This window comes from Patiria miniata, unplaced genomic scaffold (genome assembly GCF_015706575.1).
Source record: "Patiria miniata isolate m_02_andy unplaced genomic scaffold, ASM1570657v1 HiC_scaffold_4, whole genome shotgun sequence".
Lineage (NCBI taxonomy): Eukaryota > Metazoa > Echinodermata > Asteroidea > Valvatida > Asterinidae > Patiria > Patiria miniata.
In genome coordinates this window covers 7,592,847-7,607,528 of record NW_024037071.1, presented here as the reverse complement: position 1 = coordinate 7,607,528, position 14,682 = coordinate 7,592,847, and the positions used below count along the sequence as shown (strand labels likewise).

At 39.4% G+C, this 14,682-nt stretch overlaps 1 protein-coding gene across 1 annotated transcript; it reads left to right on the top strand.

The window, feature by feature from the left end:
- The first annotated feature begins 121 nt into the window (after positions 1-121).
- On the top strand, positions 122-14,682 carry LOC119739959 (PC-esterase domain-containing protein 1A-like). Its single transcript, XM_038215118.1, has 5 exons — positions 122-268; positions 1,444-1,590; positions 2,326-2,405; positions 10,713-10,828; positions 12,804-14,682. Exons 2-5 carry the CDS (start codon positions 1,518-1,520, stop codon positions 13,900-13,902), a joined length of 1,368 nt encoding a protein of 455 aa, XP_038071046.1. The 5' UTR covers positions 122-268; positions 1,444-1,517; the 3' UTR covers positions 13,903-14,682.

Sequence of the window (14,682 nt, the reverse complement as noted above, 5' to 3'; positions counted from 1 at the left end):
ATTTTCATTGTTAAATACGCGCTAGCACTCACCACGGCTGATGTTTGATTGGTGGAAAGTTTGGACTTTCAATAAAATTTGCATATAGCGCAATTTCACGCCCAAATGGGCTATCGAATATCAAGTGCGAGGCTAGGCGTATATGCGATCGAGATTGTGGAGGGCGCCCAGTGTTTCATGTTGCACCTTCGGCAAGAATGTGCAGCGATTACAGCTCGCTAGATTTACCCCGTTGGATTACAGACTGAAATTCAGCTTTCTTCCGGAGGTAAGTGTTTCGATATTATTATTTATTGCTCCTTCTGTCCAAAATTACCAATTGTGTAAGATGTATTGCTGTAGAACGATTTCAGTGCTGAATAGGAACCAAGTAGGCCTACTAGTAGTACTCGGCTTCGAAAAATTTCAGTTTCAACAAGATGTTGTGGTAAATGTGCATGGTCAACCATTTTGTTGACCTTCCAGTTCAGTGATGCGCAGCAGCATAGCATGAGATGGAGAATATTGAGAGTGAGACTGTGACTACATCATGCATTGACATAGTGGAAGAAATATCAACTCGTGCTCGTACCAAGACCACTAGTGTTGTTATCAAACTTGTACCATACTCAATTTGTAGTTAAAATGACCCCAAATTGTATTTGTATCTCTTTTGCTCGACTAATTTTCTAAAACTGTTTTTATCCTTTTTTTCAAATGACTTCTTCACAATCCCTTTCCCCAAGATTTCAAGATTTCCAACAGTATTTGACAGATAGGCCCTAACGACATTACTTAGGCCATGGCTTGTGCTTGTGAGGTTAACATTGGGGATAGCCCCACTTGTAATTGTGTGGCCTCCGTATTGCTGCGTTGTACGTTTGGCCTCAGTAGGTTGGAAAACCAGGCGTGTGGCCAAACATACAGCACAGCCTATACGGAGACCACACAAGTGGGGCTACTTTGGAGAATGCGCCACCACGATACCATCAACAATCATGACATTTTCTATGGAGGATCCGTGAAAGTCCGACTAGATCATTTATATGGAGATCCGAATTTCACCCAGACCCATTACAAATGAAATACTAATTACTAGGGCCTATGTTAAAAAAAAAAAAAAAATTGCGACTGACATACATTTTTTTAATAATGTTGATGACTTTGTGCTTTGTAACCATACTCTACAATTCAACCATAGCTGTGCATTTTGTTTTTGGAATAATTTAGTATTTCACTTATAATATTCCAACATGGACTTTGAATCTTCAATTTCAAAATGCACTGATCAAGTTCCTTCCTCCAAACATGCGCCAGCCTAAACTGGCCACTGATAGGATTTACGTGCACCTATGATTAGCGTCATGCAACTACATTCATGTGTGCCAGGTACATAATTGTCTAAGTTTGAAGAAAAAAAAATTGACAAGGATGTTAACCAAATATTTTGTCTCTGTTGCAAAGGAGTCAGGTTCCACATTTGGTATGTGGGACTTTTATTAGCTGGTGTGTACATTGGGAATCAGTGGCAGTCAACCATGGCAATATTTCTGAATGAAGATGTTGTCAAACTTCTGTGGAACAAGTTTGTGGTCATCATTGGGGATTCCAGTAAGTTTTTCAGAATTCATTTTGAAGAAATATGACAAGCATTATTCTTGATTTTGAACTGAATGTCTGATGCTGTCAGTACTATTAGCTTCCAACATGACCAGTTTTCACCCTAGTTTAGGCCTATTGGTCTAATTTCAACAAGAGGTTAATTGTTAAAGATGGTTGCCCTTACATTTTTATCGTAAGGCCAAAAAAAAAATAGTTCTGCTTCTGGTTTCCCTACCTACCCTATTCAGACAGCCCCTACCCGAATTTTTTATGGAAAATATGAGAAAAATAAAACACCCAAAACCATCAATTTCAACCTTTTACCCTTGACCGCACGCAGACGACTCCATATGATCGTACACAAACAAAAATTCCCTCACTACCTACCTTATTTTGGAATGCCATGTAATTGGAACCAGAATATTTTTTTTTTTGGCCTAACCAAACATTTTTGGGAGGCCAAACATTCAAGTTTCAAACTCTTGATTTATTTGTTATAAAGATTGCCCTTAAATATACTGTGGGAACATTTAGAAAGGGCTGAGATGTAACCAAAACAAATTAAAACAGTTTAGAAGAAAAGAAAAATTATAAACAACAATTTCTGAGCATCATGCAATTTTTTATTAGAGTGTATAGTCCCACAAAAAAGTTTACTTTTGAGTTTGAAACAGAAGAAATGTTTATTATTAGAAGTATACAAATAATACTGAAATCTGTTTTTCATCTCTGTTCATAATGCAGTCCAGCGAAGCATTTACAAAGACTTAGTTTCGCTGCTTCAGACGAACACCTACTTGTCAGAAAACCATCTCAAGAGAAAGGTAACATAAAGCTTAATTCTTTCAAGATGGATCCAAAGTACAAATTGTGCTTTGAAAATTACATTGAACCCCCCCCCCCCCCCAGATCCGCCACTGGATGACCCTGATTTAGAGGGTCTTTGTTGCTTATTATTAGTTTTTGACATCCTGTTCTTACAGGAAGTATCAAACACTTCTTATTATAAACAGGTTGGTAATTTCAATGCTTAGGCTTCAGTTTATCTCCTTGTTTTCATATCTTGGAACCCCAAACCACAAACTAAATTGCAATAAACCCTGTTGGGACCCGCCACAAACCTCCAGTAGCTGTTGTTGGCATAAGAGGGGATTGAGAGGGGATTATGATATAGTGGTGACAGATTGGATTATCCCCTGCTGGCTGGCTGTGCTGCTTACAGCAGCAGCAGCAAAGCTAAGTATGGTTGAACTTTTTGTTGGCAAACACATTGTTTATTACTTTAAGTATTACTGTTTTATAGTCAGCAGCTGTGTAATATTAAGTCAGGCAGAAGCGCAAGGAATTTAAGGTAGCACTTACACTGACCAACAAGAATATAATTTGCATAAAGCTTTTGTAGCTGCAACTGATGAAGTAATTGTAGCTACAAAAATCGTATACAAGCTTTCTTCTTATTGGTCATTTCAAATGCTACCCTGCTTTTCCTTGATTTTTTGTCGTCATTCTGAGAGTGTGATGTACATGAATGCATTGATAGCAGTTGTGAAAATGTTTTGAGAATCGAGGAGATGCGGACCCTTTGCATAAAACTAAGGAGGGACATGAAATTGCAAATGTTAGATTGTGCTACATTTGCATCGTCCACAACAAAGCCACCTATCGCACTCATCTCCGCACCTATTTGAAATTCTGTCCAATGATAAGTTATTCACTTACTTCTACCATACTTAGCAGTTATGTGGCCTATTTAGCAGGTCATCTTCAGTAGGCCTGTTCCTCTGTTTTACAGTACATTAATTTCTTCAGGATTCTCCACTGTGACTGTGGCCTTCCTAACCCACTGGAAAATAATTGGCATATTTACAGATTACAGGGCGAGTAACGACCCTAAATGGCAGGACCAATTTGGAATGAACTTTTGCCTGTAGCATTTTCAAAATCTACGATATGAGAGCCCTGAGTCATTATTTAAGCTTTCTTTTAGTACAAGAATTATTCAAATCACTCATGTACTTTTCAAGTAACAGAATTTTGAACACAACCACCGTTTTAAAGTTCTGTCCACAGATCACTAAAAGTAATTAAGTGTTCTTTCAGCAAAACAAAAACAATTCTCATAGGGATGCATGTTGTGCAAATCCAACTTCCTCACCCCTTCTACTGGGTAAAATGATCTTCAGCAGCACCTTACTCGATCATATTTTTCTTTACATTCTTGGGGTATTCAGTCCTTCTGATTTAAAAATCACAGGCGTGTGGAAAAAGGCACACCTGGATTTTTCGTTTTTGGCGTTTGATTTTTCTAGGTGTGTGATTCTGTGGTCGCAGCTGGGACTGAACAATCTGGTATTTTGTTTTTTAATAATATTCATCTTGGTTTACAGTAAAGCCATTTACTCTTCACCGACATACTTTTTTTCCACAAATTATGAAGTATAATTATGCCGTAAATGTATGCCAAGGTGTGCGGTACAGAGGGATTCAGGCATGCGATTATTCGCACTTCTTGGGAAGCTTTTAGGCATGCGATGGCGTGGGGGTGCGATCGCGCACCTCAAATCAGAAGGACTGGTTATTTTGCTCGACATTTCATCGTCCAAAACCATCCAATTTAAACAACAACTGCTTTTCTGTCCCCTTGGCCTTGCCCTTCTTGCATGAGCATCTAATATGCCCAGTCACTGCCCTCATTTGATATTTCTCATTGTGTCCAGATGTACCCTGCGATAGCCCTGCCTTTATCATACCTCAAAGTTCAGGTTACAAACCTCTGACTCCCTCCCAGTTCCAAACCACTCTCACCAGAGGAGTGGCAACTTGGGCTTTGCAATCCTGTAAAATAGTGAAACTGATGGGCGACTGGAAATCTGAGATACGTCCTCTCCCTGACACTGAGCACATGCAGGTTAAAATGGACAAAAACCTTTTCCAGGGCCTTGCCAATCAATTAATAAATGTTTTCAATACTACTTACTATATCATCCTACCGGTACCTGGCTATTCAATTACAGTGGAACGCCGCTATACCGAACACTGCTATACCGAACATTCGGTTATACCGAACAATCATCCTTGGCTCCCGGTTTTAATGTACAAAACATACCCAATATTGTTGTTGAAAAAAAGTCAACAGGTTAACAAAAAATCTACAGGTTGTGCATATGTATTAAACACTATTTGGGCCACTTTTAATTCTCGAACATCAAACGACCCATAGTTGCTTCGTGTTTGAATGTTGAAGAGCGATAGATTGAACTACTGATTGCTAAAGATTCCTGACGACTCCTCGTGCGGCCGCTGGATGTGAGAAATGCCAGTTCACTATTGGTCAAAAGAGGGAACCGGCAATTCAAAATCGCTATACCGAACGATCGTTATTACGAACACTTTCTGTGGATCATGTTTTGAATTGGGCCTGAATTCAGCGTCCGAGACACGCTCTCACTGAACCGATTGCTGCTACGCCATGTCACCCACCGATCCGACGAATTATAGCAACTGCGTGCACTTGTGCGCGCTTCACCGAATAAAAAAACGAACTACTAACGGAAATTTCCAACGGTGCTTCTTAAGACGCACCGTTGGAAAGGCCTTCTTTCGTTGATTTCTTCAAAATGACAGCTTGCCAAAATGCCAGAAAGAAATATTTCACAGGGAGTTTAGTCCCCTTTCTATCTTTCAACCAAGTATGTTTTTGAACAATAATTACGCCAGTTACTTTCGGGATAGCTGCAAATGATGGACTCTGGCTTTAAGTGCAATTTCTTTAATATTTTGACATATTTATGATGCTTAAAAGGTTTAAAATATACATGTAGGACTAAAAAGAATATGAAACCTGTTCAGGTGGACATAAAGGTATTTCCATCAAATTCATTTGTACTCTTGTCATATTGTGTGCTGTGTTGTTTGTAACTAATGTAAGGATTAGGACACAATGCCCTGCACAAATAGGTACAGTGAAATCCCTCAACTGTGGCCATGCCATTGGAATGGACCAAAAAGGAGTTGTGTTACATAATTGGCATTTTCTCAGCAACTAAATGTGCCGTTTTCATGATTTTTTCAGTATTTGAAAGAAGAACCTCTAAGGTTTAATCTGATGATATAAACATACAAATTAACAGATCATGTTTTTGAAAAAAGGCAAATGTTTCAGTGTTGCATTTTTTTGGTTGACCTGTATACACATTCACCCACACAGTGTGCCTATGTATTGTTTTATGACCTCGATCAAATGACCTCATCGCTGTCCACAGGTTGTTTGTTAACCACATTCCAAATCATTGTCATTTGAAATAGAAAGTTTCTCAGTACAGCAAGTTTAGTACGTACTGCCTTATGAGCAGTCATATTTCAATTTGATTCAATTCAATTCATTCAATTCATTCACTGTAGTCATTATTCACTATTCGTTCCAGTTCTCATTTTCTCAGATCACTTATCAGCCAATTTTGCTACCGGTAACTCGATGCATATTAAAAATTGTTGTGGAACGAAGGGATGGTGAACACAGTCCTCAACTAAAGAAGTGCATATTCCCCCCCCCCCCCCAGATTACTACTCTAGATAGACTCTAGTGCATGTGGTTTGGCATTGTAGTTCAATTTGGTCCAGTGTAGTAGCCTTAAAATGGGCTAAATGGTTCTCTATAAGTGTATCATGCAGACCTCCTAAAACTACACACTCCTATTTCTGCGCACTTGCCTTATTTTGCAAGGTGTGCATCCTGAAAAATGACATACTTTCACTGGGATCATATCCTTTGATGCACAAACTTTAACCAGCAGCCAAAAAAATGTGGAAATTGAACGCTTTACTGGGAATCAGTGTTGTAGGTCTCGAGACCGGTCTCGAGACCACTTTTTGCTGGTCTCGGCCTCGGTCTCGGTCTCGGAAGCTGTGGTCTTGGTCTCGGTCTCGGTCCCCTTTGGTCTCGATATTTTGGCTGGTCTCGGGTCTAGACTGGCAATATGTAGCTTTTACAGCTCGATCGATTACTTTGTGTTCACTTCGTTCAGTACCGTTGTTATTTAAAAAAATTGCTAGCCCGTAGATCAAGCTTGTTATATATCGCGGTCGGTTTGGACTCGACTGCACGTTGGAAAGTCCCCAAAGTACATGTAAAACTGCAGCAGTACCAGTCACTGAACGATTTGGAACAAGTTCGGCATTTGTCTGTTGAGTCGGCCACATAAAGCAAAGTATAAACTTGTAACAATTTATGCAATAAGGGTCAACCATTTTCGGGGATTGTGTAGTTTAGCCCACCCCTGTGGACGTAATCACTTGCATTTTGTATTCTGATAATAAATGAGGTGCTTCCAATTAGTTATATTTTCGACCCCACACAATGTTCTCTTCAATTTGGGACACTATTTTGAAGAAAAAGTACATTTTTCTACCTGATTTTCCAGCTTTGAACTCACACACTCTTACCAGTTACCACTCACTGTTGCCATGAGAGTGTATGATGAGACCCCATTTTCTGGCTGCTCATTTTAAAGTACCCCATTATTCCTCAAAAATTAAAAATCCCGTTCAGAAAAAAAATAAAAATCCATATCTGGCACATTCTGGCTACCCCCTCGCAACTTGTGGGTCTACATGTACAAGTCCACATTCTATGACAAAAATTTAAAAATTAATTCAACATTTTCTAGCTCCCATTTTTAAAAATCAAGTTCACAATTCTTGTTAGAAGTTAAGTCCTATATTTATTTTAGGAAAAAAGAGGCACAATGTAAAATTAAAATTGCATCTTTAAATATCCGTTTGAAGTCATAGCTGAAACCAAGGGGGTGACTGTGGAGTTTTGGATCCGAGTTCCTATAACAGATGAAACATCTACCTTTAACTTTTTACTTTTGTCACGATTGGGTGTAGACAACATGTCAAAGCCCATATTTCTCAAGTGTAACTACTGTTTGCTCAAGTAAGGTGTCATGTATCAATTTGTAAACATTGTCACTGGTCAAAATTTGGTCTGTATTCTTTGTGAATAGAAAGGTTACATTTTTCAACTATAATAACGTGTCTTGTTTTTTTAATTTCGACTATTGTTATTTATTATCAGCGGTCTCGGTCTCGGTCTCGGTCTCGGTCTCGGTCTCGGACCATATTGGTCTCGGTCTCGGTCCGCCTTGAAGGGGCTGGTCTCGGTCTTGGTCTCGGTCTCGAATCTTCAGGTCTCGGTCTTGGTCTCGGTCTCGGACTATCCGGTCTCGACTACAACACTGCTGGGAATTCAGGCAAAAAATGAAAAATATTGGCATTTTACAGCTAAGTACAAATGCAGGCAGATGCTTCCGGGCCTGCAGAAGTCGAAAATATGACCGAAATGTGACCTTTCTTGGTCTCCCAATATCGTCAGTATTATAGTTAAGATGTCATAGATAAGAATTTGCAGTTTCTGTAAGGGTGTAAAACTTACAGTGCAACTAAAAAGGCACATTTTTTGTATTATTTTGGAATTTTTTTTGGTCTTAAGTTTTAAAATCCGACATCTTAAAAACTGTCTCTGTTGATTGGGATGATCAGAATAACAATATCATTGGGATCTACATTTAATAGTTAAATATGTATAAAATCTATTTATGTAAATATGTAAATATGTAAATATAGGCTTTTGTATAAATCTTGAAAATGGGATATTGAAAATAATCTTGAAATTACGAAAAGTGTATTGGCATTGAAGAAAGAAAGGAAAAAGAAAGAAAATAAGTTTGAAAAGCTCAGGAAATATATTTTCCTAAAGCCAACAAGTCTAAGTTATTTTAAAAAAATGTTTATATTGAGTTTCATGGCCTAGACAGCACGTCTTTTTCATGAAGCCTCCCCTGCGCAGAATTAGGCAGGATTCTTTTCTACAACGCCAAAATTGCACGTTTTTGAAATCCCCGCTTGCTGCCACAAATAAAGAGATTTCACTTTCTTAATTGGTACGGTTGGTGATCGTAAGCCAATGTGATCGTAAGCCAACAATATTCGTTTTATTGAGGAAAAGAGTGGTTGCTTTGCTATTTTTAAGCTACTTGCTTGCAAAGCCTTATCTGCGCAGAAATAGGAGGATCGAGGATACCCAAAACAGTTGGACAATTTGTCTCCTTTCCTGTGGTTCATCATCACCATCATCATTTCCATTTGACGTCCATTTTTCCCAGGCTGTGGGGTGAGACGTTGTCTTTCTTAATGGCCCTGTTCCACACAGTCCGATTTCTGACATCCACATTGGTGAGGTTTGACAGTGTTCTGCCAGTGTCTCATCACAGGTCTTCTGTGACCTCGAACCATCTATTTAAAAGTTCCATGCTTTCTTCAGCCAATGGCTTTCCTCCCTTCTTGCTACATGTCCATACCATCTCAGTCTGCCTTGCCTGATCTTGTCTGTTATCTTCATCAGACCCACCGACTGCAGGAGGTCTTCACTCCTCTATTTCTCATGCAGGGCGGTCTTACACATCCATCTCACCATCATTAAAGAAAAAAATGAAGTATGATTTTTGTTTTACCGAACTACAGGAGACCTATTGTAAGGCAAAAAAAAAAACCAAGCGTGAGTACATAAGAAGCTCTGGCCCAGTTCTGGAATGTCACACTTCATATGCAAAATAGACGCGTACGCGCATCGATCAAGACAAAGGGGTGTGTTCCAAAAAGTTTTGCCAAGAGTGCATTTACTGACAACAGCATTGCAGTTGGACAATTTTTGGTCAATTGGTTTATATTTTATGGGAAACTTAGGGGACCCGTTTTTGATAAATTTTCCAGGGATAGACCTATACTGACCGACCGACCAACCGACCGACCGACCAACCAACCATGAATTGACTTGTAGAAGCTCCTGCCAGAGCTTTAAAACGACCAGAACTCGTGGTCAGTGTTGGTCAATGGCCCCCACATGGGTGGTCCCCCACACCCTGTTTCCAACTACTCTCCCTCATGAGTCATGAAAACAGATGGACAATTCATTGGGGCCATTTTCATGAAATAAGTTTGTATTTTGTTAATGTGCCATTGTTAAGGTAAGTGAGATCAGGCTTCATTCTGAATCGAGACTTAGCAGCACTGACTTCAACAATTTTCTTCCCACCCTCCCTCCCTTTTTGTTTTATGTTAAAACATTTTTTTTTTTAATTACCACAATTTTGTAATAGTTTTGGCTCTTTTATTTTACTATCCAACCGTGTTCAGTGTTTATGGGGATTCTCTTTTGTTTCTTAGAGTATAGACTCTACATGTATAGTGCATGTGGTTTGGCCTTAAGAATTTCTTTATTCATTTTGGTCCGGCCTTGTAGCCTTATACCTTTAAATGGTTCTCCATAAATGTACAATTTGTCTCCTGAGTTTCGTGTGATTCATTAAAAAGGGCGAGGGACATGTAATGGCAAATTTTGGATTGAAGGTCCCTTAACCAAACAGTGCAATTCTGATTGCAATTTCTGCAAATGCTTGCAAATATTTGTACTTTTTTGGCTAACAAGAACATACGGTACAAGAACGCCTGTTTATTTTGTTTAAAATGTTAAAACTTTTTTAATTTGTACTTTCCTCATTTTGGCACTGTTCAAACGGGAAGAAATAACGGTGGCCTAATATATTTTTTTTACGGCTACAGCCCTATAGTCTAGCTGATTTTTATCTGATTTTTAAATCCATTAACCGTTGCATCTTTAGTTTTGTGGCTAATCGTTTCTGGAACAAGAACACTCATTACTTTGTTTAAGGTATAAAAAAAATACACATTTGATCTTTTCTCATTTTGACACTGGTCATGCGGAAAAACATACATGTAACAGCGGCTAATAATTTTTATGGCCACATATACTAGTACCAGCCCTATAGTCTAGCTGATTTTTACCTGATATTTGATTCCTTTGACTGTTGCATGTTTAATTTTGCGGCTAATCAGGTCTTGAACAAGAACACCCATTTATTTTGTTAAAAATATTTTCAAAAAATACAAATTGCATCTTTTCTCATTTTGACACTTGTCTTGAAAAAATAATGGTGTTCAACTAATATTTGTATACCTACATGAACTAGCTCACAGCTGTTTTTACCTGACATTGAAATCCTGTGACTTTCCCATCTTTAGCTTGACATTATGATTTGATTTTCCCACAGGGTGAGTTGAGTTTCATGGACGATGTCTTGATTGAGGGCGGCAAGAAAGAGGAGATGAATAATGGCATCAACTACAGGGAAGTCCGCCAGTACAAAACAGACTATCACCTGGTCAGGTAATGGGCCTTTGGGCTGTGTCTTTTCCAGGGTTAGTTTACTTCCCAGAAACCTTGGTATTGTTTAAAGGCATAGGACCTATTTGGAGAGTATAGTTCATTAGCTTTTTAACAACGAAAAAAATCTTTCCAGTATCAGTTAAATATTTATTGAGTTATGGCCAATTTAAAAAGTGGGGATTTTTCATTTTGTCCACGGTCTTAATTGTCATTTCTTAGAAATGAAATCGATTTGGGGTGAGCCTGAGGGTAATTTTGCTTTCTTTAATTTTTTAATCTTTCTTTGTTTATGTGGTTCCTTTTTTATTTTACATTTTTTGCAACCATGGTCATTTCTCCTTTTTGAAGAAATGGTAGTCAAGAAAAGGACTGTTTGGTTAACTTCTTAGATGTTTACTGTGCTGCTCTGCCTCTGCCCTCTACTTGGTAGCCTCTGTTATGGATGCAACTTTCAGCCCGTGTTCTTATTCTGCAGTCAATTATCAGTCGCCGGGGACAAAATGAAAAAGTAGCGCTTGCTTTCAATTGGCCATAACTCAATTAATATTTTTCCGACTAGACAGATGTTTTCGTTGTTGAAAGGCTAATGAACTATAATTGTCAAATCAACAGTTGTGTTGTAATTTTTTTTAAACTTGAAAAGAGGGGGCTTTGAGGGTTCGGGTTTTTTGGGGACACCCAGTATAATTCCTTTAAAGGTAGAGTCCATCATTTGCAGCTACCAAAAAGTAACTGCCAAAATTATTGTTGAAAAGAATACTGGGTTTAAAGATAGTAATGAAAAGTAAACTCCCTGTGAAATTATTCTTTCTAGCATGCTGTCATATTGAAGAAAACAATAAAAGAGGGCCATTTCCAACGATGCGTCTAATGACGTATTCTTTGAAATTTCCATTAGTTGTTCGTTTTTAATTAGACAAAGCCGCGAATGGGTGCGCACAAGCGTTAACACGATACACACGCGCTTGCGGTTGCTATTATTTGTCGGTTCAGTGCGCGACATCACGTAGCTACAATCGGCTCAATTAAGAACGTGTCCTGGTCGCTGAATTCAGGAGCAATTCAAAACATGAGTCGGCAACTTTTGAATTTAAATCAAGATCCTAGAATATTGTTTTCTCGGAATATACAGAATTCACAGAGCTACAACTTTATCAGGTTAGTTGGTAAGCACCCTTCTTTAGATTTTGAGACTTGTGTTGCTTCAAACGGACATAATGCACAAATGACAAATGAGGCTACCTTTAAGCATCCTGAAATGTCTTGATAAATGAACTTCATTGTGCATGTGATTCCTGGTATGAGTAATAGAGGCAGCCGAACAAATTTTGTCATATATCTGTGATTATGCAATGAAAACAACATGAAACTAAATCAGGAGAATTATAGATATTTTGTTCATAAATAAGAAGTATTGTACAAAAACAAATCCTCAATCTGGTGTAAGGTGGGTTCCTTTGAAATGTTACATTTCATTTCACAAGTTTACAGTTTTTATCTCATTGTCCAAACAATTCATGTTTGCAGTTACAGGAGAAAATTGTTAAGCTCTAATTAGGGATTGAAATGTTGCATTTACATGTAATTCATTTACAAAAGCATTTTTTTTTTCTACTCTAATGTCAAAGAATTTGAAATTTCATGTACCGCTGAGTGTTGATTTTTCTTCTTGAAGATTTTTGGCCTTAAATTATATTTTTTTGTAGTAGGTTCACTACTTTTTAGGACCATTTGTCCTTATGCATTTAGATGCTGACATGCTTAATCCACGTAACTGAAAACGTACCTTAGTTGCAGATTGATAACACTGAAAAATTATGGAAAGCTCAATGAGAAAGAATAACGTATTAAGGATAGTTAAGAAATAACCGAATTGATCCCATTTAGTTTGGAGTGAGCCTGTGATAAATCGTTTGTATTATCTCGTTAATCAGTCATTTTGTTCTTTGAGTAGAGATTGTATTCTTTTCTGTAGGTTTTATTTTGTCACAAGGGTGTACAACAAATACGTGGAGTCCATCTTCGTGGACCTGGAGAAGGACCCCCAGCCCGACGTGGTTCTGATGAATTCATGCCTGTGGGACATCTCTCGCTACGGTCCCAACGGAATGAAGACCTACAAGACCAACCTGGAGAAGACCTTCTACCGAATGGGGAAGACGCTGGACCCTGAGTGCCTGTTCATCTGGAACACGGCGCTGCCGGTGGCTAACAAGATCCGGGGCGGCTTCTTGCTTCCCGAGCTGGAGTTCCTGTCAGAGACTCTGAGATTGGATGTCATGGAGGGTAACTTTTATGCCAAAGAGCTGGCGGTGGCTTTTGATTTTGACGTTCTTGATTTGCATTTCTACTTCCGCTGCCAGCTGCACCGGCGCGTGGCGGACGGTGTGCACTGGAACCACCAGGCACACCGGAGGATTTCTAACCTGATCCTGAGCCACATCTCGGAGGCTTGGGGGTTAAACGTGCCGCGCAGGCTAGAGGCCTGGCAGCATCCCCCAGACCTGCCGCCGCAGAGCCCCTCCGTTTGCAACAATCCCCCGTCTATTGCTGATTTCCACAGCGACATTTCCCTCAGCGCACCGGCGCAAGCTCCCCGCCCCAGGCGAAACAGCGTCGGCGGCGGGGAAGACTGGGGGAACGTGAACCAGTTCATCGATTTTGACAAAGTGGCCTCCCCTAAAGAGGCACTGGCCAGAAAAAAACCTGCACCAAATGCAACCGCTCAACCGAATCCCATGCCTGACAAAGACAAAACAGAGATGAAACCCCCACAGCAACCACCTGTGGCAAACAGCAAGACAAATTCAAATGGTCCTGTGAGATCTACTTCCCAGCACAGACAGGCGCAGCGATATAACCCGTACGGTGGAAGATCCTGTGCAGGATACAATGGGGGAAACAGTGGGGGATATGGTGGGGGATATAATAGGGATTATGGTGGGGGATACCGTGATGGGCAAGGGGACACCCGGAGAGCTGTGCCCTTGTGGCGGGAGTTGGAGGCCAAACGGAGGCAGCGCATGGAAATGGGAAGACAGGCACAATTCAACTGGAACAACTTTCATTACTAAGCCAGGGATCCCAAACTCAGCTTGTGCACAGTTGTCCCTATATTCCCATTTTCATCTATGTACAGAGCTGCCAAAATTCAGTGGCCAGAAATGCAGGTTTGATGATCATTTATTGACTTATATTGAGAAGATGTATCCCCTCCACCTACCTACCCCTTTTCAACGTGGTTGTATTTGGTGCAGTTTTAGAGTGTTTTTGCAAATTTACATGACTGCTACATGTACTTCTGAAAGAATGGATGTACATGCAAGAATATTTTGACCTGCCCATCCCTTGGTGAAAACGGTGGCATAGTGAACTATTTTGAAATGCAAGTCGAGAGGTGTCAAAAAGAAAATTGCTGAAGTCCCTTGTGCAGGGCATTTTGACCAAACTAGAAAAAAAAAACAATAGGTTGAAATGACTGACGAATTTTAAAACAGAAAAAGGGATTTTAAACTTCAGGGAAAGTTCTGCTGTGAAGTCTTTTTGGGTCATAGAATGGTTTTCGCTGCTACCTTTGGACACAATTTGCTGATTGGACTCTATGTAATAGCTTTTTGCAGGCAAATCAAGCAGGGGGAAAAAATAACGGGTATAAGAATTAGGTATACTTGTCGGCAAGAAAACCTAATGATATTTTGTGAGAAGAAAAAGATATGAAAGAGGTTTTGTTAAAAAAAGTTTTGTGCATTTATATTTTTTGTTTTTAGTTAGTTATGTACAAGTATTTATTTTGCAGCTGAAGTTCTCATTATTTCTACCTCTATTCTGATCAAAGAATTCACCGGATTGTTATG

Bases quoted from the DNA above. Each gene is read 5' to 3' on its own strand.
- LOC119739959 (XM_038215118.1), top strand. From the start codon at position 1,518: ATGGCAATATTTCTGAATGAAGATGTTGTCAAACTTCTGTGGAACAAG. The intron at 1,591-2,325 runs GTAAGTTTTTCA...TTCATAATGCAG, and splicing joins GGTCATCATTGGGGATTCCA to TCCAGCGAAGCATTTACAAA. The intron at 10,829-12,803 runs GTAATGGGCCTT...TCTTTTCTGTAG, and splicing joins ACAGACTATCACCTGGTCAG to GTTTTATTTTGTCACAAGGG.